The following is a 25,623-nucleotide window of genomic DNA, read 5'->3' as shown; positions in this document are numbered from 1 at the left end:
AGTAGGACCAGGTGAATCTGATGGAACCAAAGGAGTTGAGGTTGGAGAGGAAATTCTGGAGTTCTTCTTCTCTGTGAGTCCAGATCATGAAGATGTCATCAATAAATCTGTGCCAAACTTTGGGTTGGCAGGCCTGGGTAACCAAGAAGGCTTCCTCTAAGCGACCCATGAATAAGTTGGCGTACGAGGGGGCCATCCTGGTACCCATGGCTGTTCCCTTTAATTGTTGGTATGTCTGGCGTTCAAAAGTGAAGAAGTTGTGGGTCAGGATGAAGCTGGCTAACGTGATGAGGAAAGAGGTTTTAGGTAGGGTGGCAGCTGATCGGCGTGAAAGGAAATGCTCCATCGCAGCGAGGTCTTGGACGTGCGGAATATTTGTGTATAAGGAAGTGGCATCAGTGGTTATAAGAATGGTTTCTGGGGGTAACACATTGGGTAAGGATTCCAGGCGTTCGAGAAAGTGGTTGGTGTCTTTGATGAAGGATGGGAGACTGCATGTAATGGGTTGAAGTGTTGATCTACGTAGGCAGAGATACGTTCTGTGGGGGCTTGGTAACCAGCTACAATGGGGCGGCCGAGATGATTGGGTTTGTGGATTTTAGGAAGAAGGTAGAAGGTAGGGGTGCGGGGTGTCAGTGGGGTCAGGAGGTTGATGGAGTCAGGTGAAAGGTTTTGCAGGGTGCCTGAGGTTCTGAGGATTCCTTGAAGCTCCGCCTGGACATCGGGAATGGGGTTACCTTGGCAAACTTTGTATGTGGTGTTGTCTGAAAGCTGACGCAGTCCCTCAGCCACATACTCCCGACGATCAAGTACCACGGTCATGGAACCCCTGTCCGCCGGAAGAATGACGATGGATCGGTCAGCCTTCAGATCACGGATAGCCTGGGCTTCAGCAGTTGTGATGTTGGGAGTAGGATTAAGGTTTTTTAAGAAGGATTGAGATCCAAGGCTGGAAGTGAGAAATTCCTGGAAGGTTTGGAGAGGGTGATTTTGAGGAAGAGGAGGTGGGTCCCGCTGCGACGGAGGACGGAACTGTTCCAGGCAGGGTTCAATTTGGATGGTTGTCTTGGGGAGTTGGATCATTAGGAGTAGGATTAGGATAATTTTTCTTCATGGCAAAGTGATATTTCCAGCAGAGAGTACGAGTGTAGGACAGTAAATCTTTGACGAGGGCTGTTTGGTTGAATCTGGGAGTGGGGCTGAAGGTGAGGCCTTTGGATAGGACAGAGGTTTCGGATTGAGAGAGAGGTTTAGAGGAAAGGTTAACTACTGAATTAGGGTGTTGTGGTTCCAGATTGTGTTGATTGGAATTTTGAGGTTTTGGAGAGAGTGGAGTTGGAAGTGGGAGATTTAGTAGATGGGAGAGACTGGGTTTGTGTGCAATGAGAGGAGGTTGAGGTTTGCTGGAAAGGTTGTGAAGGGTGAGTGAGTTGCCTTTCCGGAGGTGGGAAACCAGGAGATTGGATAGTTTTTTGAGGTGGAGGGTGGCATGCTGTTCTAATTTATGGTTGGCCTGTTGGAGGATGCTCTGAACAGCCGGTGTGGATGTGGGAGAGGAAAGATTAAGGACTTTTATTAAGGATAGGAGTTGACGGGTGTGTTCATTGGCTGAGTTGATGTGTAGGTGAAGGATAAGGTGGGTGAGGGCAATGGATTGTTCAGTTTGGAACTGGTATAGGGAGTGATGGAAAGAAGGGTTTCAGGCAGAGATGGGAACTTTAAGTGTGAGGCCTTTGGGGGTAATGCCAAATGTCAGACAAGCCTGAGAAAATAGAATATGGGATCGTAATCTGGCTAGGGCGAAGGCATGTTTGCGGAGGGAATGTAAATAAAACTTAATGGGGTCGTTGTGGGGGTGTTGTGAGGGTGACATGGTTTTAGAAGGTGGAAAGTGTAACATGAGGCTGAAATGAAAATGAAAATAAAAATATATGTTGAGGGATAAAGGTGGACTGGAAAGTAACTGGAGATCTGATGTGAAAAAAGGCGAAAAGGTGTTGGTTACAGCTGGGCTATGTTGGACTTGGGTTGGTAGACAACGATGTGCACAAAGGTTATATCCTCTCTTCCCGTTACCCACCAAGCCTCAATCTCCGCTAATTTCAAGTTGCCGCCACTCACACCTCACCTGTCATTCAACATCATCTTTGCCTCTGCACTTCCGCCTCGACTGACATCTCTGCCCAAACTCTTTGCTTTTAAATATGTCTACTTGTGTCTGTATATGTGTGGATGGATACGTGTGTGTGTGTGTGTGTGTGTGTGTGCGAGTGTATACCCTTTTTTTTTTCCCCCTAATGTTAGTCTTTCCGCTCCCGGGATTGGAATGACTCCTTACCCTCTCCCTTAAAACCCACTTCTTTTCGTCTTTCCCTCTCCTTCCCTCTTTCCTGATGAGCAAAAGCTTGAATTTTGTGTGTATGTATGTGTCTGTTTGTGTTTCTATCGACCTGCCAGCGCTTTCGGATGGTAAGTCACATCATCTTTGTTTTTAAATATATGTTTCCCGCGTGGAATGTTTCCCTCTATTTTATGTATGTATATATATATATATAGACACACACACACACACACACACACACACACACACACACACAAAGGAATGCTTTAAATTTACAGAGTTCCTTTATGTTTGTGATTTCTTTTGGCAGTTTATTGTATATCTTGACACCTTGGTTAGTTTTATTCATTCTGTCTAGGTACAAGCAATTACTGTTTATGGTTTGGTGATCATGTATGCAGCTGTTTGCTAAATATTGCTCAATATTTTTGTGAATAAAAACTGTAGTTTGTGAGATATATTCGCTTGGGATTGTCAGAATACCGCATTTTTTAAATAACTCACTGCAGTGTGTTCTTTTGTGACTCTTGCTCATTATTCTGATAACTCGTTTTTGCAATCTGAACACATATTTCACATTTTGGGCATTTGCACGCCAGAATGTTATGCCATAACTTATTATAGAATGTATGGGTGCAAAGTATGTCATTCTCTGGCATGAACTATTGCACACAGTGACTAATATTCGTAAGGCATAGCATGCTGTGCTAATTTTTTTTTTTTCCCCCAAGCATCCTAATATGTTCATCCCATTCTAATTGTTGATCAACATACATACCCAAAAATTTTGTTCTGGCTACACACCTTATGGTTTCATTTTGAACTTTAAATTTTCTCATATTCGGTTTTTTCTTTATGTAGAAGTTTATGTTATTAGTCTTTTTCACATTAAGGGTTACTTTGTCGTTATTTGACCAGTTGTGAACTGCCATAAGTGTCTTTTCAGCTTTTACATTTAACATTTCTGGTGTCCTGTCTGTAATTATTGTATTGCAGTCATCAGCAAATATCACTGTTTCAACTTGCGTTACCCACTGTGGGAAGCCATTAAAATAAATAAGAAATAGTACTGGGCCTAACACACTTCCCTGAGGTACTCCAATGTTCAAATATTCTTCATCTGAAAGATGTTTCACAAAATAATTTGAGCTACTTGGAATCTGAGATATCTCCACCCTCTGCACTCTGTCCACAAGATAAGATCTAAACCATTTCTTTACAACCCCCCTGATTCCTAGAGCTTCAAGGTTACCTAGTAGTATTTCATGGTCAACTGTATCAAATGCTTTATTGAGATCTAGGAAAATACCTGTTACTTGTTCTCCTTTATCTAGGGCTTCTAGAACTACTCTTGTAAATTTTTCTATAGCTGCTTCTGTTCCCTTTCCAGTCCTGAAACCAAACTGTTCTTTGCATAGGAATTGGTATTTATTTAAGTTGTCCATAAGTCTGTTTTTCATAATACTTTCCATTATTTTTGAAAAAGAAGACAGCAGTGAAACTGGTGTGCAATTCTCTATGTTTTCTGTATCACCTTTTTTGTGTATGGTAAGAGTTTTTGCATGCTTTAGATAATTAGGGAAGCAACCTGATGAGAATGACTCATTTATAATGTCTGCTAAGGGTTCTTTTATGCTGCTAATGCAGTCTTTTAGTATACACATTCGAACTTCATCAAAACCTGTTGATAATTTACTCTTGAATTTATGTACAATGCTACTGATTTCCTCTCCATTGGTGGGTAGCAGTAGCATTGTGTGAGATGTATTATAGTATTAGCAATATATTATATTATTAGTGATTCTGAAGGCTCACAGAACTTAATAGTATTTTCTATATAACTAAATATCAGTCACAAGCAGTAATGGTTGTTAAAAATCTCCTATTTTTATGATGTACTCGAGAGCTAAAATAAGCACTGATGGTCACACTAGTTCAAAATTTCTGCAATTTCATACTACGTAGAGACACTGTGTTGATGTGGTAGTGTGTCACAGCTGATTCATTGGGCTGTAAGTGCGAGGTGTGTCTATAGTGTTCCATGGATCTTTTCAAGTACTGTGAGAGTTATCTGCCCCAGTGTTTGAAAGGCTACATTTCCAGGGGATCTTGTAAACCCCAGTCTGCAGAGCTGGCAAGTCATCTTTGATGGAATCCAAAAGTGCTACTGTCTTTGGTGAAGGGTGAAAAATTACTTTATCTATGTGATTGGTGGGGATACAATCTACTTTTAATGGCAGGTTTCTCACATATGTGGCAGGAAAGGCATGGGTTTAAATCTCTGTCTTCTTCATAATTAATTATGTCCTCCTTAAGTTTTATTCATAGCATCATGAGCATCTATTGTGGAGAATGCCCATTTGCTTCAGAAACTCTCTTAAAATGTAGAAGTTCATCCTGAACTGTTCTTGACAGCAATGTTATGTGCCCAGTGAACCAAAGTTTGGAGGACACTCATCGTGTGGAAAGGCTATTGCCAATTCTATGCATGTAAATATAAGTCTGTGTGAGGCAGTTTCAGATAAACTTCATGTCCCAAAGCGTCATCATCACTGAAAAGAACCAAAACATCCAAAAATGGAAGGCATCCCTCCTTTTTTATTTCCATTTTAAACTGAATTTTTCATTGATGAAGTTTAGATGGTTTCAGAATAGTAATTTATCCTCATTGTGTGACAACAGTACTAATATGTCATCCACATATCTCAAAAATACTGTGGGATTCAAAGAAGCAGATTGCAGTGGCTTATCTCGGAAGTCCATCATAGACAAATTGGTCCCCAAGGGGGACAGTTGATTACCCATGGTGACACCATCACTCTATGTCATTATTAAATTCACTACAATGCAGCTAATAGTGATTCATGAATATCTCAGCTTGGATTGACCCCATAGCCACAGAGTCAGTTCTGCATACATTTTTCCACCAATTAAAGTCTCTAGCATTTGTGTATATGTTTTTTAAAACAACAGATGTTGAGTTTTTGGGGCAGCAGTCTAAAATTTAATGGATGAATAATTATGCCAAAAAGACTTGAAGATGCCATTAAGTAGAATATGATTTGTTTTATTACAGTCTGTGAAGATATGTTGATAAGAAAACTACCAATCTAGATGTAATATTACAAGTTATGTATGCCTATATTCTGTACAAATTTGTATGTAATATTTTATACAGTCTTTTATTTCAACAACTCCTGCATCATGAGTGATAAAATGAGCACTAAAAAAATAAATGATTAAATACATAAATACACCCTACGTAGATAAGTAGATACAGCATGAATTTTGTATGGCACTTGCAAGTGTTTGAAAATGCACAATATACCATGATACAAACAAGCCTTGATACAATCAATAAAAAGTTTTGTGAATATGACACCAACAGTATAATACCAGTTTAGAATCTAGAATTTTGATTGGGGCTAACCTGGCTTACACAGTCCTACCCAGTGGAAAATCTGGAAGAGTTATATACATAAATAAATGAATGAAATATACAGGGTATCCCAGAAGGGATGGCCAATATACAGGGATTTGACAGGAATATTCATTCAATGCTAAAAGTATGGTAAACATGGGCTCAAAAATGCATGCCTTAAGATGTGTGAGCACTACTTCATCCTTGACTCTGTGAAACAAATTTCTTCTATGGCAAGCTCTTTGTTTTGAATGTTTTGAGAGGAGGTAGTATGGACCAAAAGAAGAAAAAAAATTATCTAGTAAATATGAGCTCTAAAGTGCATACCTTAAGAGTGATAATCACTTGTTCGTCTTCACTACTGTGGAACGCTGCTCTTCTACTGGGCAGGTACACATTTTAGAGTACATGTTTACTAGAAATTTTTTTTTCTTGTTTTGTTCCATACTACCTGCTTCCAAAATAAGGAAAGTGAAGAGTTTGCTGTAAAAGAGATTTCTTTCACAGTATCAAAGACGATGTAGTACTCGTAGCTCTTATGGTATGCATTTTAGAGTCCATTTTTTACTGGACTCTTTTGCTTTGAATTATTGTTCCTGTCCTGTCCCTGAAAGTTGACCATTACTCCTAGGACACCTTGTATTTAACTGAATTTGTGGCTACTTCTGCACTAGTGTTCTAAAGATGAACATTTCAGTGGTAATTTATCACAGAAAAAATAGTGAAAATCTTGAAGCACCATCAAACTGCAAGGATATTGTTCCCAATAACATTTGATGATTTAAAAGTATCATATACAGTTCAAAAGAAGATGCCACATTTGTAATCATTGTAAAAGATGAAAATGGCCTTTATTTTCTGCATTAATGTCGATTTTGTCTCAAAAAGGCATTAATTTTTCAGCAACTAACTTTTTCAGTCAGTTGACATATTAGGTAGAATTATTGACATAAAACAAAATTCACTTTGAAAGTACGTAATTTTAAATGGGTGCTTGATAACACTTTATGTTTTCACAGGGATTGTATATGAGATAAATTGATAGAGACTCCCATTTCATCACATAATAAAAGAGGAAAAGGTGAAATCAACTACGTTCATCAGTACATTAATGAAATAGCAAATAAAGTGGTATGCCTTCATAGTTGAGTGGTCAGTGCATATTCAGCCATTTGAAGGGCTAAGATCCAGTTCTTGGCACTGTGAAAGGTTTAATTTTTTTCTTTTTATTTGGAGAATTACAACAGGATACAATCCCTCCTATGAGTTCAAGGGAGCAGCCACTTTAAGAAAAATAGTGACTGTACTCTGAAAAAGCTGATGTAAGTTGTTAGCTTATCAGTGTCATAACCATGTGTTCATCTGTACTGACTTCCAATGCCATCATAGGCATACAGTGACACAGAGTTCAGGCAACATCTTGTGGTTCTCTGAGCCTATCGATATAGCTTTTATTTCTGGCTGAGAGTAATTTATATGTCATTATTGTTAACATATTTAGTACAAATGTACTGTCTTAAAATTTCAGATAGCATAAACTTCCATGTACTTCCCTTTCTTGCAGTTATTAATTACAAAATATTTTTTTCATTATTGTCTGTATTTTTTTTCCTGATTTGACAACCTTATGTTACAGAAACAAACATGTCCCACCTGTGGACAGATCATTCATTATGAAAGAGAACCACCCCAGTTATGGTGCATTACCTTCAGGTGAAAAACAGCAAATGCAGCCACGCAAAAAACTAAGTGCTAAAGAACACTATCTCTCAGTGGCACGCTACGTAGCAGGACAGAGCACTAATGTTTCGAGGTAAGTTTGTTGTCTAAACTTGGCATACCATTTTTAAACAAAGTTCATTGTGATTGCTTTTAATGTGATTCACCAACAAGTTGTGACACACTTAAATACCTTGTGTACTGTGAATATTGCAGTGACTAGATATAATTACTGCTGAATATGTTTCATCAACATTCGAGTTAGCATAAGGAGTTAACAGCTGGTAATTCAATTTATATACTAATGAATTTGTTTATCTGTAGTACCTTCTCGACTTGTCCATTTCCATTTGTTTGTCTTTTCTATTCACACTGGATGATCTGCTGTCAATGGTTCAGGACTGGTCAGCCCAGCTTTTTCTTCATCATCATCATCATCATCATCATCATCATCATCTCCATCTTCCTTGTTATTTGAGGTAAAAGGTTAGCATAGCGCCTTGGAAACACAATTTATGAAACTCTTGAAACAGCAGCAGCAACAGCTGAAACTGCAGCAGCAATTCCAACAGCAGTTTCAACAACAGCAACAACAACATCAGCAGGAAAAGAGTAACTCCATCAAGAAGTTCAGCTTCTGAAGGATCAGCTGCAGATGCCGGGTACCCCTCCAATACAGGCAGTGGACACTTCCCAGACAGATACCCATATTTCCACCATGTAGTGTTGGGACACACATTACCAGCAGTTGAAACAGCAAGTCATCTCCTGTCAGGTCTTTGATGGCAATTTTCAATGGGTCTTATCCTGTCGCTTGTTGCTTTCAAACCATTATTTGCAAAGATTCGATGTGGTCACATTGTGACTCAAATTTTATATGTAACTCAAACAACCAGGTCAGTCGTATCAGTGCAGGGTGACTGCTTTACAAGCATTAATGTGCCAATGTGATTTCACTTGTGTGAACCTAGCATGAAAACCCTCATACACAAACTTTTTAACTAGGGACACAGTTGTCGAAATAACTCCACATCCAGTAGGGCATGCCAGCCCTCAATCTAGACAAGCTATCATTGGAAGGTATTTTGACAATTGCACATTCTGTAGAAATTGCAAAGGAAGCAAATGAGTGCCTTATGGCCCAACTGCAAGTAGCATGCTCCAGGTGTCACATCACCCCAGGAGCATGAAATACCCTTAACCAGTTCCAAGATGGCAATGTCATGATTCATCAATATCAGATGTATCAATAGCATTATACCTTATTGGTGTATGCAGTGAGCACACAGACATGCTGAGTATCTGGATCACGAGTGTGCTGCACCAGTTGTGGAGAAGATGGACATCTCTGCAGAATTTGTTGTAAACCACCAGGACAATCATATCAGGTTTCAGGCATGCATCAAATGATGATGCATAAGCTTCAGGCTGAAACGTAACTATTCTTTGGTTAAACATTTATATGGGGGTTTGTGTACTCATCCTTTCTGACGATCTGTCGCAGCTGAAGTCCTAAGTTTTCAGTAACTGTAACATTTAACTTCGGAAAAGTTAAATATAAAATTCATCTTGTATTATGTTTTAATATATTTATTATACTTTCAAAACAAAGTCAAAGCATTATTTCAAAGGCAAACAATACTTACAATACAAAAGGAGCAGCTACATGTTCACTGCTCAAAAACCAAAAGCAGTCTGACTTCCGTATGCCAATATGACTACCCCTATATACACTCCTGGAAATGGAAAACAGAACACATTGACACCGGTGTGTCAGACCCACCATATTTGCTCCGGACACTGCGAGAGGGCTGTACAAGCAATGATCACACGCACGGCACAGCGGACACACCAGGAACCGCGGTGTTGGCCGTCGAATGGCGCTAGCTGCGCAGCATTTGTGCACCGCCGCCGTCAGTGTCAGCCAGTTTGCCGTGGCATACGGAGCTCCATCGCAGTCTTTAACACTGGTAGCATGCCGCGACAGCGTGGACGTGAACCGTATGTGCAGTTGACGGACTTTGAGCGAGGGCGTATAGTGGGCATGCGGGAGGCCGGGTGGACGTACCGCCGAATTGCTCAACACGTGGGGCGTGAGGTCTCCACAGTACATCGATGTTGTCGCCAGTGGTCGGCGGAAGGTGCACGTGCCCGTCGACCTGGGACCGGACCGCAGCGACGCACGGATGCACGCCAAGACCGTAGGATCCTACGCAGTGCCGTAGGGGACCACACCGCCACTTCCCAGCAAATTAGGGACACTGTTGCTCCTGGGGTATTGGCGAGGACCATTCGCAACCGTCTCCATGAAGCTCGGCTACGGTCCCGCACAGCGTTAGGCCGTCTTCCGCTCACGCCCCAACATCGTGCAGCCCGCCTCCAGTGGTGTCGCTACAGGCGTGAATGGAGGGACGAATGTAGACGTGTCGTCTTGAGCGATGAGAGTCGCTTCTGCCTTGGTGCCAATGATGGTCGTATGCGTGTTTGGCGCCGTGCAGGTGAGCGCCACAATCAGGACTGCATACGACCGAGGCACACAGGGCCAACACCCGGCATCATGGTGTGGGGAGCGATCTCCTACACTGGCCGTACACCACTGGTGATCGTCGAGGGGACACTGAATAGTGCACGGTACATCCAAACCGTCATCGAACCCATTGTTCTACCATTCCTAGACCGGCAAGGCAACTTGCTGCTCCAACAGGACAATGCACATCCGCATGTATCCCGTGCCACCCAACGTGCTCTAGAAGGTGTAAGTCAACTACCCTGGCCAGCAAGATCTCCTGATCTGTCCCCCATTGAGCATGTTTGGGACTGGATGAAGCGTCGTCTCACGCGGTCTGCATGTCCAGCACGAACGCTGGTCCAACTGAGGCGCCAGGTGGAAATGGCATGGCAAGCCGTTCCACAGGACTACATCCAGCATCTCTACGATCGTCTCCATGGGAGAATAGCAGCCTGCATTGCTGCGAAAGGTGGATATACACTGTACTAGTGCCGACATTGTGCATGCTCTGTTGCCTGTGTCTATGTGCCTGTGGTTCTGTCAGTGTGATCATGTGATGTATCTGACCCCAGGAATGTGTCAATAAAGTTTCCCCTTCCTGGGACAATGAATTCACGGTGTTCTTATTTCAATTTCCAGGAGTGTATATAATCTAAACAATCTTGAACAATCCTTTTTTGATTAATTAACAATTAAAATTGACATATAGAAACTGAAAATACATATATTAATGTATGACTGCTCCAGAACAGTAAGTACACTACAGTATTAGTACATGTCTGTTATTTTATTTGAGAATAACTTCTCTAATACATAATTACAATAATGCATTTACATTTTTTATTAATTACTAGAGGCTCCCTTCATGGAAAATGTTCCCTTCATTTACAGAGCTTCTACACTTTTAAATATAATGTAGTAATTATTTTTGTTGGTATAAATTTATTCAGACATACAGTACATACTCAGACCCGTTTTATTTACATGAGTGATCCCGAATTAATTTGGAGAATGTATGTGTTAAGTGGGTCTTAATGGGTTGTTACGTTTCAAGGCACTAGTTCCCCCAGATGACCCTTTAGTTAACAAGCTATTTATAAACCTCACAATGGGCGACAAAGATGTCTGTTCTCAGTTGGTTGCAGGGGCTACAATGTCTTTGGTAATCCTCCAATGGTATGCTTGTCTATGTTCCACAGAGTTAGCCTCACCCTGATGTAAGTTCATCTACATCTACATGTACATACATACTCCGCAATCCACCATACGGTGCGTGGCGGAGGGTACCTCGTACCACAACTAGCATCTTCTCTCCCTGTTCCACTCCCAAACAGAACAAGGGATAAATGACGCCTATATGCCTCTGTACGAGCCCTAAATCTCTCTTATCTTATCTTTGGGGTCTTTTCATGAAATATAAGTTGGCGGCAGTAAAATTGTACTGCAGTCAGCCTCAAATGCTGGTTCTCTAAATTTCCTCAGTAGCGATTCATGAAAAGAATGCCTCTTTTCCTCTAGAGACTCCCACACGAGTTCCTGAAGCATTTCCGTGTTGATCAAACCTACCAGTAACAAATCTAGCAGCCAGCGTCTGAATTGCTTCTATGTCCTCCCTCAATCCGACCTGATAGGGATCCCAAACGCTCGAGCAGTACTCAAGAATAGGTCGTATTAGTGTTTTATAAGCGGTCTCCTTTGCAGATGAACCACATCTTCCGAAAATTCTACCAATGAACCAAAGACGACTACCTGCCTTCCCCACAACTGCCATTACATGCTTGTCCCACTTCATATCGCTCTGCAATGTTACACCTAAGTATTTAATCGACGTGACTGTGTCAAGCGCTACACTACTAATGGAGTATTCAAACATTATGGGATTCTTTTTCCTATTCATCTTCATTAATTTACGTTTATCTATATTTAGATTTAGCTGCCATTCTTTACACCAATCACAAATCCTGTCCAAGTCATCTTGTATCCTCCTACAGTCACTCAACGACGACACCTTCCTGTTTAAATATGGCTTCCCGGTTAAGACACAAGTTGAAAATATGGTCACTATTTTTTATAAACTTAAATTTGCCATATTTCGTGACAGTACCTTTTCCATTAGATGTTTGCAAGCAAATATAAGTCTTGGCTTCAGTTGTCTAAGTATGATTCCACAATGCATCGTTGTCGGCTGCAGAAAATGACGTGGTTCAGCGTGTTTCTCTCATTTTGGTGTTTCAAATACAGTTTCTTCAAATGTAGTTTCTTCTTTTTAGTTAATACAAAAATAATAGTAACATAATTCAAAATTATTTATGACGGTGACCTTCACATTGTTCTTCCGTCAACACACACCAAGAGTTAGCTTCCGACTCGGACTGACTATAGTCAAAGACTACTCCAACGTCAAAGATATTTTACACAATCAGTTTCTTTGCTATTCTTCGATACATTTTCTAATAGTAATCAATATGCTTTTACTCTCAAAAACAGAAGTAAATTAACATATAATAAGACAAATTATAATAAATTCTGACAAAAATATAAGAAAACATTTTCAATTCAGTATCGACAAATACGGTAAAAAAAATAACATCTCCCAGATCCATTAAAACTGCTCCCCAGGGCTTTTGTTGTTATGGACATATACAACAAAATCCCGACAACACTCAGTGATGGATCTGTATTACACAATTAGTACCTTAATGATGCAGTCTGATAACCTCTTCCAAATTTGGACTCTTTGAATCTGTGGACTTGTTACTGGCTGTTGTTGCAATGATACTTCCCCATCAATCTCATACACAAAAAAATTCAAGTAAAGAAATTATTTGACATGACAAATATACATGGTATAAAAAATACGTGAGAAATATTCTAACATACAGCATACAGATTGAAAATAACAGAAAGGTAAAACTCATTTCCTAGAATAAGATTTAATTTTTTTTTTTTTAAATATTAATGTTAATTTCATTATGCTTACATATTGTACAGTAAAAATGGTACTGGACATATATAGTGTAATGTGTTTTTCTCTATATTTGCCTTTTATGTATATATATATTTTTTAACTTCTGATTTTTTTTAATTTTTATATTTTTTTATTAGTCATGGTTTTTTTGTTTTTGTATATTTTTTTGCTTATGATTTTCTTTTTAAATTTTTTTTACTCATGTTTTTTTTATTTTGTATTTTTTTTCCTTACGATTTTCTTCTTTTAGTACAGCTAAAGATACATCAGTATTATCTAAATTTTTGCAATTATTTATGTACACTTTCCTCTCTACTACAATATTACTACAAGTCACATTCTTGTGAAGAGTACTTTTGCTCCCCACACCATCAGTATAAACAACAATAAACTGCTCATATATCATGAGGCTTTATCTAAAATTGGTTTTGAAACTTATGCCCTTGCATGCATGTCCTCACATGCATGCCTTCACCCACAGGGAAGACATAGCTTCCAAAATTAGAAAAATTCAGAAATGCTCACTAGGGAGACTTTTTTTTGTAAAAAAGTAAAAATAAATCTTTCTCTCATTCTTTGTTACATCAGTGTTTTTTCATCAGTTTCAATTAACATGTGACTTCAAATTATTAATTTATACATGCAAATATACACACTTGGTTGTACAGGCAGTTTTGTTCTAACAAGCGTATTCCAGTGGAGGACTTTTGTTTTAGATGATAATAGGTTATTTAAATTTTGAAACTATGATTTCTGTTTATACAGTTTTAAAGAGACAACATTCCTGAGACCAAATAATTTCTTTGACTTAGGATACACCAAACGATAAGCATTAGGGTGTGGATTTTCTATGACTTCAAAAGGCCCAATATAGATATCAAAGAATTTTTTAATTTCTGAAGTTAACATTTTTGATTTTTCATGAGATTTGACCAGAAGAAGATCCCCAATTTTAAAAGTGGTTAATCTTACCCTATTGTTATGTCTTTTATTCCTCTTTTCCCCTTGTTTCCTCATGGTTTCCCTGACAATATCTTCTCTCTCTTGCATAGTTAAAGGTGTACATTTAGGAAATTCAGTAAGTTCTAATATAAGATTTGGAGGTCTAATATTAAACATAATCTCATATGGTGAAAATCCTGTGGAACTATGTTGTAGGCTATTCATAATATCTTCAAAATTTCGAATGTGCTCAAACCAAGTTGGATGTTTATGACTACAATAGGTTCTACAAAGTCTCCCAATTTCCCTCATATATCTTTCTGCAGGATTGGTCGACGGAGAATAAACAGATATAAGTATATGCTTCAATTTTGATCTTTCAATAAACTTTTTCCAAATTTTTGAGGTGAACTGTGAACCATTATCTGATAATATAGCTTTTGGTTTACCCACCTGTGCGAAATAATCTCTTTCAATTTTTATTATAATTTCATGGCTAGTAGCTTTTTTCACTGGATATAGTTTAATTAATTTTGAAAATACATCTACCATAACAAATATGTAACAGTGACCACCTTTACTCTTTGGTAACATTCCATATAAGTCCACTGCGATAAGATCTAAAGGTTTTTCCGGAATAATGTTTTGCATCTCTCCACCACGTCTTTGATTGCTCACTTTAACTCTCTGACATTTGTCACAGGTTGCCAATTCTTTTCTTACCTTCTTTCCAATATTGTAAAAATAAACATTTTCTTGTATCTTTTGAATGCACTTCTGTATCCCACAATGACCAAAACTTTCATGTATGTAAATGATCAGCTTTTCAGCATCTGCCTCTGGCCAACACAGTTTCCAATTATCAGAATCTACATCTGTTCTCCGAAATAGAATCCCCTTATATAATTTGTAAAATTTATCAAGTTTCTCATACCCCTTCTTGCCTAAACATTCTTTGATTAATTTCCAACTCTGATCCAAATTTTGATTTTTTCTAATTTTGTTACACATAGCTCTAATTGTTTTCTCATTTTCCACCCCTTTCAAGTATCTAATTTTAAATTGCTTTTCCTCCTCTTGTTCAAAAATCTCCTTTTCTCCCCCAATTGGTAACCTTGAAAGTGAATCAGCTACTATATTCTCAGAACCTTTTATGTGTTTGATTTCAAAGTCAAACTGTTGCAGAAAAATTGCCCATCTGGTCAATCTACTGTGGTATAATTTGCACTCTTGTAAGTAACTCAAAGCTTTGTGATCTGAAAATACTATGGTTTTATGTCCAATAAGGTAAATTCTAAATTTTGTAAAAGCCCAATGAATTGCCAAAAGTTCCTTCTCTGTGACTGTATAATTTTTCTCATGCTTGAGCAACATTCTGCTTGCAAATGCTATGGTACAATGTATCTTAACTCCATTCTCTACTCTTTCTTGAAATAACTCTGCTCCAAGCCCATAATTACTGCTATCAGTGTTCAAACAAAATGGTAAATTAAAATCAGATCTGTGTAATAAGTGTTGCTTCCTCAACTCTTGCTTAATTTTATCAAACTCTTCCTGACAACTTTTATCCCAAACCCAAACAGTGTTTTTCTTAAGTAACTGACTTAAACATGGTGCATTCAGACTCTGATCACTTATATGTTTTCGGTAATAACCACATAACCCAAAGAACGACTTTAATTGTTTTTTAGTCTTAGGAATAGGAATTTCTGAAATTGCTTTAATTTTTTCTGGATCTGCCAAAATTCCCTTGTCTGTGACAACATGACCCAAAAATTTTAATTCAGAAACTGCAAATTTACATTTCTCTAATTTCAATGTCATCCCCCCTTTTCTAAGTCTTTCACAAACTGACTTCAAAATCAAAAAATGTTCCTCCCAATTTTTCCCTGTAACCAAAATGTCATCTACATAGATTATCAGTTTAGACGCAAGTTCTTGCCCCAGTACATGATCCAAAGCTCTTATAAATTCGGAAACAGAAGAATTTAACCCAAATGGCACAACACAATATTGGTAACTCTTACCATTGTACAAGAAAGCAGTATATTTTCTAGAATTAACCGAAAGTGGTACTTGATGAAAACCCGAAGTTAGATCCAAACTTGACATATATTTTATATCTGTAAATTTATAGAGTAACTCATCAATATTTTCAGGATGGTGTCTGTCTGAACAAAATTTTGTTTAAGTGTCTAGAGTCCAAAACCAATCTTACTCCACCATCTTTTTTCGAAACTACTACTAGAGGATTATTATATGCACTGATACTCCTTTCTATTATATTACATCCTTCCATCTTTTTCAGCTCTTTCTCGACAGCAGGTCTTTTTGATATTGCAGTAGTGTATGGTTTTATGAAAAATGGTTCATGAGGTTTTACCTGAAGCTCACACTGGTAACCCTTTACCATACCAGGTATGTCACTAAAAACATCACTGTATTCCCACAGCAGATTTTCTAACTGTTGTTTTTGCTCCCCAGATAAATTTTGTGTTTCTGAAATTTTCAAATTTACTAAATTCCCAAATTCAACTTCATCAGTATCAAATCTATGAGTTTCAATATTCTCCAATCTATTTTCTTTTAGTAAATTGATACTGTCAAAATTTCCATTACTCTGATCACCAAGTGTGTTCACAAAATTTGTCTGAATGTATTCCCTTTCATTAGTTTCTATCAAAAGTTTTCTTCCAACCCAATCAAATGCTGTATTTACTTTTACTATCCAATTCATACCCAAAAGAAAATCCTCATTAAATTCCTGAATTACAAAACATCCATGTGTGAACAACTTGCCTTCAATTAAAAATGTCACTAAAGCCTGGCTTTTTACCAATTTACTGCTCTTCCCAGTAGCACCTTTTATCTTTACTCCAACAACTGGCATTTCAACATAATCTTTCCCCACTTTCAATTTCTTGCTTAATCTTTCAGATATTCCTGAGATCTCACTTCCTGTATCGATTAAACATTTACCAATCCATGACCCAATTTGAACTTTTATACAAGGACTGCAAAATTGATCACTTTTCTCAGAATCTGTATCTTCATGTAATAAATCACTTTCAATTTCCCCAAACCTATACTTATCAGAATCATACGGTATACCATTATATGTATTATTTGTCACAGTTATAAAATTTGCACAAGATACAAAATTGTCATTAGTACTCTCTATTATCTCAAATAGCCAAGAATTTTCATCCAAATCACATTGTATACTATTGAAGTACTTATCCTTCAGCTTTTCAAAAATAAAATATCTCATCTTTTTCCACCACTCAGGACATACAGTTTCACATACATTAATAAGCATCTTTCTAAAGTTCTTGTCAAAAGAAATAGTTTCACTGTTCAGCCATATATTCATAAGAAATGTGTGTGTATCATTAGTATCTATAAAAGTTTCACTTAGGTAAGAAGTTATACATGTGTCATCGTTATTTGTGTAGTCAGATTCTTTACCAACAACATCTAAATTCACACTTTTACATACACCCAGATTGCGAGTATTATTCATCCTGGTAACATCCCTGGGAATTTCTATAATATTCTCACTATTTAATCCATTTTCAACCATGTGTATACCCAACTCCCTATTTAAACTAATGAAATACCTTTCCTCAACATCATCATCAATACCATTACCATCATTATCAACTTTATCAACAACATCATTATCATTACACATATTCAGGTCATACACATTCAAATTATCCCCCAAAATATTATTTCCCATTTCTAAAGTTACCAGATCCCTTTCACCAACATTTTCATTCTCACAGCATGCATTCTCTCTTTCATTCACACACATCTCTGAACTACTACAAATTACATCATCTGACAAAGTGTTGTTCTTTTCTGCCCAAGTGTAAAACTCTGTTAAATTAAATGAATCACAATTACTTTTATATACTGTATGTTCTTGTGTACTGAAAATGTTATCTTTATCATCATTATTTTCCTCTTGAAATTTTTTCAATAAGTAACAACTAATGACCTCATGTGATAGCTTAGGTTTGGAACTGTCCTGTTTGGGTTTATGATAGTCACATCCATTGGTCCTTTCATCATGCTCACCTTCTGCCTCAACCTTGCGGACCTTCAAGGGGGCGTCTACTCGTTTTTTATTTCCGGTTCCTGTTTGAACTGCTGATTGTGGTTCTGCCAATGTCTCTGATCAACATTTCTGATCCCATTCCTATGCCAAACATTACCTGATTGTTGGTAGTGTCTATTGTACTGACCTCTATCAAAATTTCTGTGATTTTGATCCCTAAAGTGTTCTCTATTTTGTTGATTATTAACGCAAAAATGTTGTTCTAGTTTTGGATAAAAATTATGGTCCTTCTTTTCAAAATTGTTATATCCCCCTGAATTTTGACTGACACCATGATAATTGTTTTGTTCCCTTTTTTGAAAGTTATCCTTTCCCCAATTTTGACCATTACCTTTCTGAGTAAACCCACTGTGTGTTCTTGTTGTTACCCTATCCAACTTTTCAATATAATTGAGAAACTGCTCTACATTACTATCAGGACAATGAACTAAACTCAACTGCATTGCTAATGGAAATCTTGTCTTTAAGGTATCAATTTTGATCAAGTCATCCAAAGGTTTTGTTAAATGAATAAGTTTTTGAACTTCACTTTTGCAAAATTGTTTCATGCTCCCATCTGATTCTCTATAGTTTCGCCCATTCAAAAATTCACTTTTGATTCTAGTTTGTTTAAGATCATCCCAAAATTTTTCCAGAAATTTTGATTCAAATTCTGAAAAGGTCATCCCCAAAGTTACAATCTGGTTTGCCCAAGTCAAAGCTTCCCCTTCCAAGAATTTTTTCACAAATTTAATTTTTATTTCATCTGGTGAGTGAGGTAAAAAACAATCCTTACAATACTGCATAAAATCAACGGGATGTAAGGGTCCATCTACCGAAAAGTGCTTCACTGGAATATTAGATACAAGATTACATGTGTTGACATTGTAATTTTTGCTTTGAAATTCAATGTTAAAACTTTCAATTTTTTCGCTAAGTTCTTTGACAGATTTTTTGTTTTCTAAATCATTCCATTCTACTTTTTCTTCTAGAGTAACCAAACGATTGTCAGTTTTTTGTTCTACATTTTTTATTAAAACTTTTGTATTCTCATCCAAATTTTTAATATCCCCTTTTATTTCATTAAAATCCATTAAATTTCTTTCCCTATCTACCAGTAACTCATTTTTTACAGTATTAATTTCACCGCTCAATTGAGCATCAATTTCATTTACTTTTGCTTCCACAGATTCAATTTTTTCCTCAACACTGCCAACTCTGTTCGAAAGCTCACCCACTTGGGTATTGACTGCTTGGACTTGCAACAAAATGTTATCAATTTTTTCATCCCAGTAAGTCTTATTGTCGTCAAATGATTGTTTAATTTCTTTCGTGAAATTTACAAGAAAACTTTTTAAATCAAATTGATCGGTTATTTCTCTTTCATTTGACCTGTCCTGATGTTCGAAGTCTATTAAATTACTGCTTTCTACTTTAGGCACAATACTCTCGAAAATCTTATAAGTCATTGTGAAGAACAAAAATTTATACACAACAATACAAAACAAGATAAAAATATTGTTTTAACAAAATACGAGGGTTTCGTGACTTATCTGGAACACTCTTCTACTGTTGCAAAACCACGTTTTCCATCCATGTGATTGTTGACCAAAATTCTTGAAGTATTTTCTTCTGTCGAAAATTATATTTTTTGCCGAAACATTTCTTCTCCAAAACTTTTACTTCCCGATGAACACAAACACTGTAACACACATTCTGAAGAAACTGGTATTAACACACAAAAATTTTCTTCCTTGTAGCACTGTTGAAGATCTCGTGAACACAATATTCCGGCTACAGTCCCCAGTTGAAATATGGCATCCCGGTTAAGACACAAGTTGAAAATATGGTCACTATTTTTTATAAACTTAAATTTGCCATATTTCGTGACAGTAACTTTTCCATTAGATGTTTGCAAGCAAATATAAGTCTTGGCTTCAGTTGTCTAAGTATGATTCCACAATGCATCATTGTCGGCTGCAGAAAATGACGTGGTTCAACGTGTTTCTCTCATTTTGGTGTTTCAAATACAGTTTCTTCAAATGTAGTTTCTTCTTTTTAGTTAATACGAAAATAATAGTTACATAATTCAAAATTATTTATGACGGCGACCTTCACGTTGTTCTTCCGTCAACACACACCAAGAGTTAGCTTCCGACTCGGACTGACTATAGTCAAAGACTACTCCAACGTCAAAGATATTTTACACAATCAGTTTCTTTGCTATTCTTCGATACATTTTCTAATAGTAATCAATATGCTTTTACTCTCAAAAACAGAAGTAAATTAACATATAATAAGACAAATTATAATAAATTCTGACAAAAATATAAGAAAACATTTTCAATTCAGTATCGACAAATACGGTAAAAAAAATAACATCTCCCAGATCCATTACACTGTGCACCACAGCATCATCAGCAAACAGCCACACATTGCTATCCACCCTATCCAATAGATCATTTATGTAGATAGAAAACAACAGCAGACCTACCACACTTCCCTGGGGCACTCCAGATGATACGCTCACCTCTGATGAACACTCACCATTGAGGACAAAGTACTTGGTTCAATTACTTAAGAAGTCTTCGAGCCACTCACAGATTTGGGATCCAATCCCATATGCTCGTACCTTAGTTATTAGTCTGCAGTGGGGCACCGAGTCAAACGCTTTCTGGAAGTCAAGGAATATGGCATCTGTCTGATACCCTTCATCCATGGTTCGCAAGATATCATGTGAAAAAAGGGCGAATTGCGTTTTGCAGGAATGATGCTTTCTAAAGCCGTACTGATGCATGGACAGCATCTTCTCTGTCTCAAGGAAATTCTTTATATTCGAACTGAGAATATGTTCGAGAATCCTGGAAGAAACAGATGTTATGGATATTGGTCTGTAATTTTGAGGATCCGTCCTTCTACCCTTCTTATATACAGGCATCACCTGCACTTTTTTCCAGTCACATGGGACTTTACGTTGGGCAAGAGATTCGCGATAAATGCAAGCTAAGTAAGGAGCCAATGCAGTAGAGTACTCTCTGTAAAACCGAATTGGAATCCCATCAGGACCTGGTGATATATTTATTTTCAACCCATTCAGCTGCCTCACAACTGTAGGGATGTCTATCACTATGTCCTCCATATGGGAATCTGTACGAGACTCAAACGGCGGTATGTTTGTATGATCCTCCTGCGTGAAAGATTTCTCAAATGCTAAATTTAAAATTTCAACTTTTGTTTTGCTGTCTTCTGTTACCAGGCCAGACTGGTCAGTGAATGAATGGATGGAAGCCTTTGACCCGCTTACCGATTTTACGTAAGACCAGAATTTCAGCAAGATATTTTGCTAAGATATGATGGTGGTAGTGGTTGTATGCTTCACGCATCGCTATTTTTACAGCTACACAAATCTCTACTAACTTTTGCCTGTTCTCATTCTCCTGATCTTTCTTGTACCATGAGTGCAACTGTCTTTGCTTCCTGAGCATTCTCCGAATTGCACTGTTAAACCACGGTTGGTCTTTTCCGTTCGTAACCCATTTTTTCGGCACTTACTTGTCCAATGTGTGATTTACAATGTGTTTAAAATGTATCCATAATTCTTCCACGTCCATTGTACCGGAAGTAAATGAAGTCGATTCATTTACTAAGTGGGATGCTAACAACTGCTTATCTGCTCTTTCTAGTAAGAATACTCTCCTAGCCTTCTTGACCGACTTTTTAACTTTCGTAACCATAGTTGTAATGACAACATCATGATGACTAATCCCTGTCTCAACACTGACACCGTCGATAAGGTCTGGTCTGTTCGTGACTACCAGATCCAAAATATTTCCATTACATGTTTGCTGTCGATTTAGCTGCTCAAGACAGTTTTCGGATAATATGTTGATAGGATACAGTGACTGTATGTCATCTGGGGTAAATTGACAGTTGCTGGAGCCTATAAGCAAGTCACGTGGCCAATAATGCTATTTGTCATCAATAGTCATTCAGCTGGAAACTTTTTGGACTTGATACCTTCTCACTGTTTGAATTCTCTATCACTGGTGAAGTTCAGGTTGTCTCTGACACGGTTCCATTCCAGGAAATGGATGACCTCTGTGCTGAATTCACATCTATATTTGAGTGTGGAGCGGTGTGTGCCACAGATTTACAGGCTCATATCTCCTTGTGAGCAGAACCTGTGCCCCATTTGTGCTGAACACGACCTATTCTGGTCTTCTTATTGACAGCCATTAAACAGGAATGCAACCTACTCCAAAAAACTGGGGTGATTGAACCATTAAAGTACTTACTTGCACACACCCCTAGAAGTAGTGAATAAACCCCATGGCTCCCTCTAGTATGCAGTGAGTGCGGGACCAGACACAGCCTTTGAGGAGGAGAAGGTTTTATGTTTTCACCCAGATCCATAAAGGAGACAGGTCTTGGAAGGATTTTCCATAAAGGTTGCACAAACTGCTGCGGGCACATGACATGAACCGATTTTAGGACAGGTCATGCACATTTCGAAAAACAAACTCAAGAGATGCAAACCTGGTCCTACATCTACCACTGCCTGTATCATGTTATCGTAATAGAAGCCGACTCAGGTACACACTGTGTCATCGTCCCAGGAATACTGCAGCCACAGGTTTTACAACTGCTTCATTATGAACTCTGGGGAATTTTATAGATGAAAGCCGAGAGAGATGATATGCTTACTGGCCAAGCTTAAAGAGGATCATGGAAACCATGGTGTATAGTATTTCAACTTGTGCCCGTCATCAGGCAGCACTGCCCCAAACTTGTGGTCCCACATCCTACCAATTTGGGACCACATCCCTTAGGAATTTGCCGGCCCATTCTTGGGTCTGTATGGCTACTAGTCATGGATGCCCACACCAAATACCCACATTTAGTAAGCATGATGTCCACCACAACAGAGGCTACAATAAATGCACTAGTTCACATTCTCGTCATTCATGGGCTTCCCCAAACGGTAGTAGGAGACAATGGGCCCCAGTTCACAGCAGTGGCTTTCAAACAATTCTGCTCATCAAAAGCATAAAACACCTTTTTAGTCTGCCATTGGATCCATCCAAACGGAGTGTATGTTATGGATATGTAAGCATGAAATGTCGAAAGCATTGGGGACCACCACAGCAACAGCAGTGCTCACATTGTGCCTGGGTACATACAAGGCCACCTTTCAACCAGGACTGTAGATAGGTGGAGCTCCTCCATGGAGACAACTGCAAAAGTTTCCCCATCTCCTGACCCCAAAGTCCCAGAAACTCTGGACTTTGCACTTTTGTCATTACCAACCAGGAACAGCAGTGTGGACCTGCTCGTTTGGAGCAAAAGACACATGGACACCAGTAAAAACCCACAGACACCATTCATGTCTACTTGTGGCACCATCACCACCACCACTACCAGTGGTACACCATCGCCAGTCCTCCAACCTCACAGATATTACTTATGTCCAAGACAACCCTTGGCAATACCATTAGACACTAACATGGAGATGGAGATCTCATGCAACCTCCACAACCACACCTGACAACGCCTACATCACCATGGCCCAACATAATGCTAGATGTTCTTAGTTCCTCACACCTGACGTGGGCTTTACTGCCAACCATACCACTGGTTCACCTCCTCAAGCATCAACCATGATGCTTCTGGTCACGTGCACCCATTTTTTGGGGAAGAGATCTGATATCTTGGTTTGGCAACTGAAAACCCATCGAAGAGCATGGAGTACTCAGGTGCTAGGTGGAGCAGTTACAGCCAGCAGCACTAGCTTTTGCTACATGTTAGGTTTTATCTCTCCAAATTATTCACTGGGTTTTGTTTATCTTTAAAGCTGTCTTCACTCATATGTTTACTGATTATTTGTCTTTTCTGTCTACACTTGGTGATCTGCTATTCATGGCTCTAGCTTTTTCTTGTTTGCTCCTGACCTTCAGTCAAGTAAGGTGCTACCAGGCATAAAGCTAGAAATTGAGAAACCTTACAAATTAAAAATTAAAAATAAAACTTTCTAAAAGAACTTACCTAGATTCAACAAAATGTTACTTTCCTGAAAAGTATCACAGCTCACTGTAACAAGGCTGCCGTTGTTACAGCCCATTTATAAGTTTGATTGTATGATAAAATAATTGTTGTCATATAGAGATATTAAGCTGGCACGAGGAGATGTTTAATGTAATTGATGAAGTGGCAGCTTTTTAAATTATTTTTTTCTATTATGGTTTTCCTGTTTTGTTGTTGTTGTGGTCTTCAGTCCTGAAACTGGTTTGATGCAGCTCTCCATGCTACTCTATCCTGTGCAAGCTTCTTCATCTCCCAATACGTACTGCAACCTACGTCCTTCTGAATCTGTTTAGTGTATTCATCTCTTGGTCTCCCTCTACGATTTTTACCCTCCACGCTGCCCTCCAATACTAAATTGGTGATCCCTTTATGCCTCAGAACATGTCCTACCAACCGATCCCTTCTTCTTGTCAAGTTGTGCCACAAACTCCTCTTCTCCCCAATCCTATTCAATACTTCCTCATTAGTTACGTGATCTACCCATCTAATCTTCAGCATTCTTCTGTAGCACCACATTTCAAAGGCTTCTATTCTCTTCTTGTCCAAACTATGTATCGTCCATGTTTCACTTCCATACATGGCTACACTCCATACAAATACTTTCAGAAACGACTTCCTGACATTTAAATCTATACTCGGTGTTAACAAAGTTCTCTTCTTCAGAAAGATTTATTTATTGTATGATAAACATTGCTTAAATAAGCAGACACAGTTTGGAACAGTTTACCATTAGTTAATTATCAATGCAGTACATAACAGCTACTTCACATTATTTATGTACATTTTGACTCATTATAAATTCGTCAATGCTTTCATGATTTGATCTATAAAATGTGATAAATGAATTTCAGAACAAAAATAATTAATTTTGAAAATACTCAGTATAATCGGACAGATAAAAAATATACTCCTAAGCAGCAGTGGGATAACACATATATAAAAGGGCCTTGAAATTTGCAAGCTTTTGGAGCCAGTGACTCCTTCTTTTGGCAAAAGGGTTGAAGGGGAAGGAAGATGGGTGAAGGAAAAGCGGAAAAGCCGCTGTGAACCCTGGGTCAGGTAAGAATTACCAGACAGGACAAGAAGGAAAGACTGTATATAAGTTTGTATGCATGCATGTATGCATGTTAGTAGAGTCAGTTCTGTTGACAAAATTCAATATTGTAGGAAATTAAAAAAATAAATTTCTCTTTCTTCCACCTGCAGCAAATGTCATTGAAAAGTTTACAAATTATTTTAATATAAAGAAACATTAGCAGGCTGTTTGACGAACATCTACACATCTCTCCCAACATTGGTGAATTTGTTCTGGAAAATTTTGGAAAAACTGCCAAAAGTTCTTCATGTGCTGCCACTATATTTTAGTACAGAGTCTTCTGACCACTTTCAGTTGTAAAATAGGAAAAGTACCATGGTCTCCTCTGTTTAAGCTTGGGCTCTGCTTTTCTGGAAAATTCCTGCATGAGCAATGCTGCCTACATTTCCAACTCTTGGAAAGACTGTGACAGAAGTAGATTATAATTTCTTCCCTCTCTTCAAG

General features: G+C 38.1%; 1 protein-coding gene across 3 annotated transcripts in view; it reads left to right on the top strand.

Moving 5' to 3' along the window:
• LOC126474136 (serine/threonine-protein kinase dyf-5) overlaps window positions 1-25,623 on the top strand; it is a 283,860-nt gene that overhangs the window by 197,824 nt on the left and 60,413 nt on the right. For all 3 annotated transcript variants that reach the window (XM_050101575.1, XM_050101573.1, XM_050101574.1), the window contains one exon: window positions 7,399-7,575. In XM_050101575.1, coding sequence (XP_049957532.1) covers window positions 7,399-7,575 — 177 coding nt within the window. The remainder of the gene's footprint in view (window positions 1-7,398; window positions 7,576-25,623) is intronic.

This window comes from Schistocerca serialis, chromosome 4, assembly GCF_023864345.2.
Source record: "Schistocerca serialis cubense isolate TAMUIC-IGC-003099 chromosome 4, iqSchSeri2.2, whole genome shotgun sequence".
Taxonomy (NCBI): domain Eukaryota; kingdom Metazoa; phylum Arthropoda; class Insecta; order Orthoptera; family Acrididae; genus Schistocerca; species Schistocerca serialis.
The sequence above is the reverse complement of the archived record's forward strand: the minus strand, read 5'-3'. Positions and strand labels throughout refer to the sequence as shown.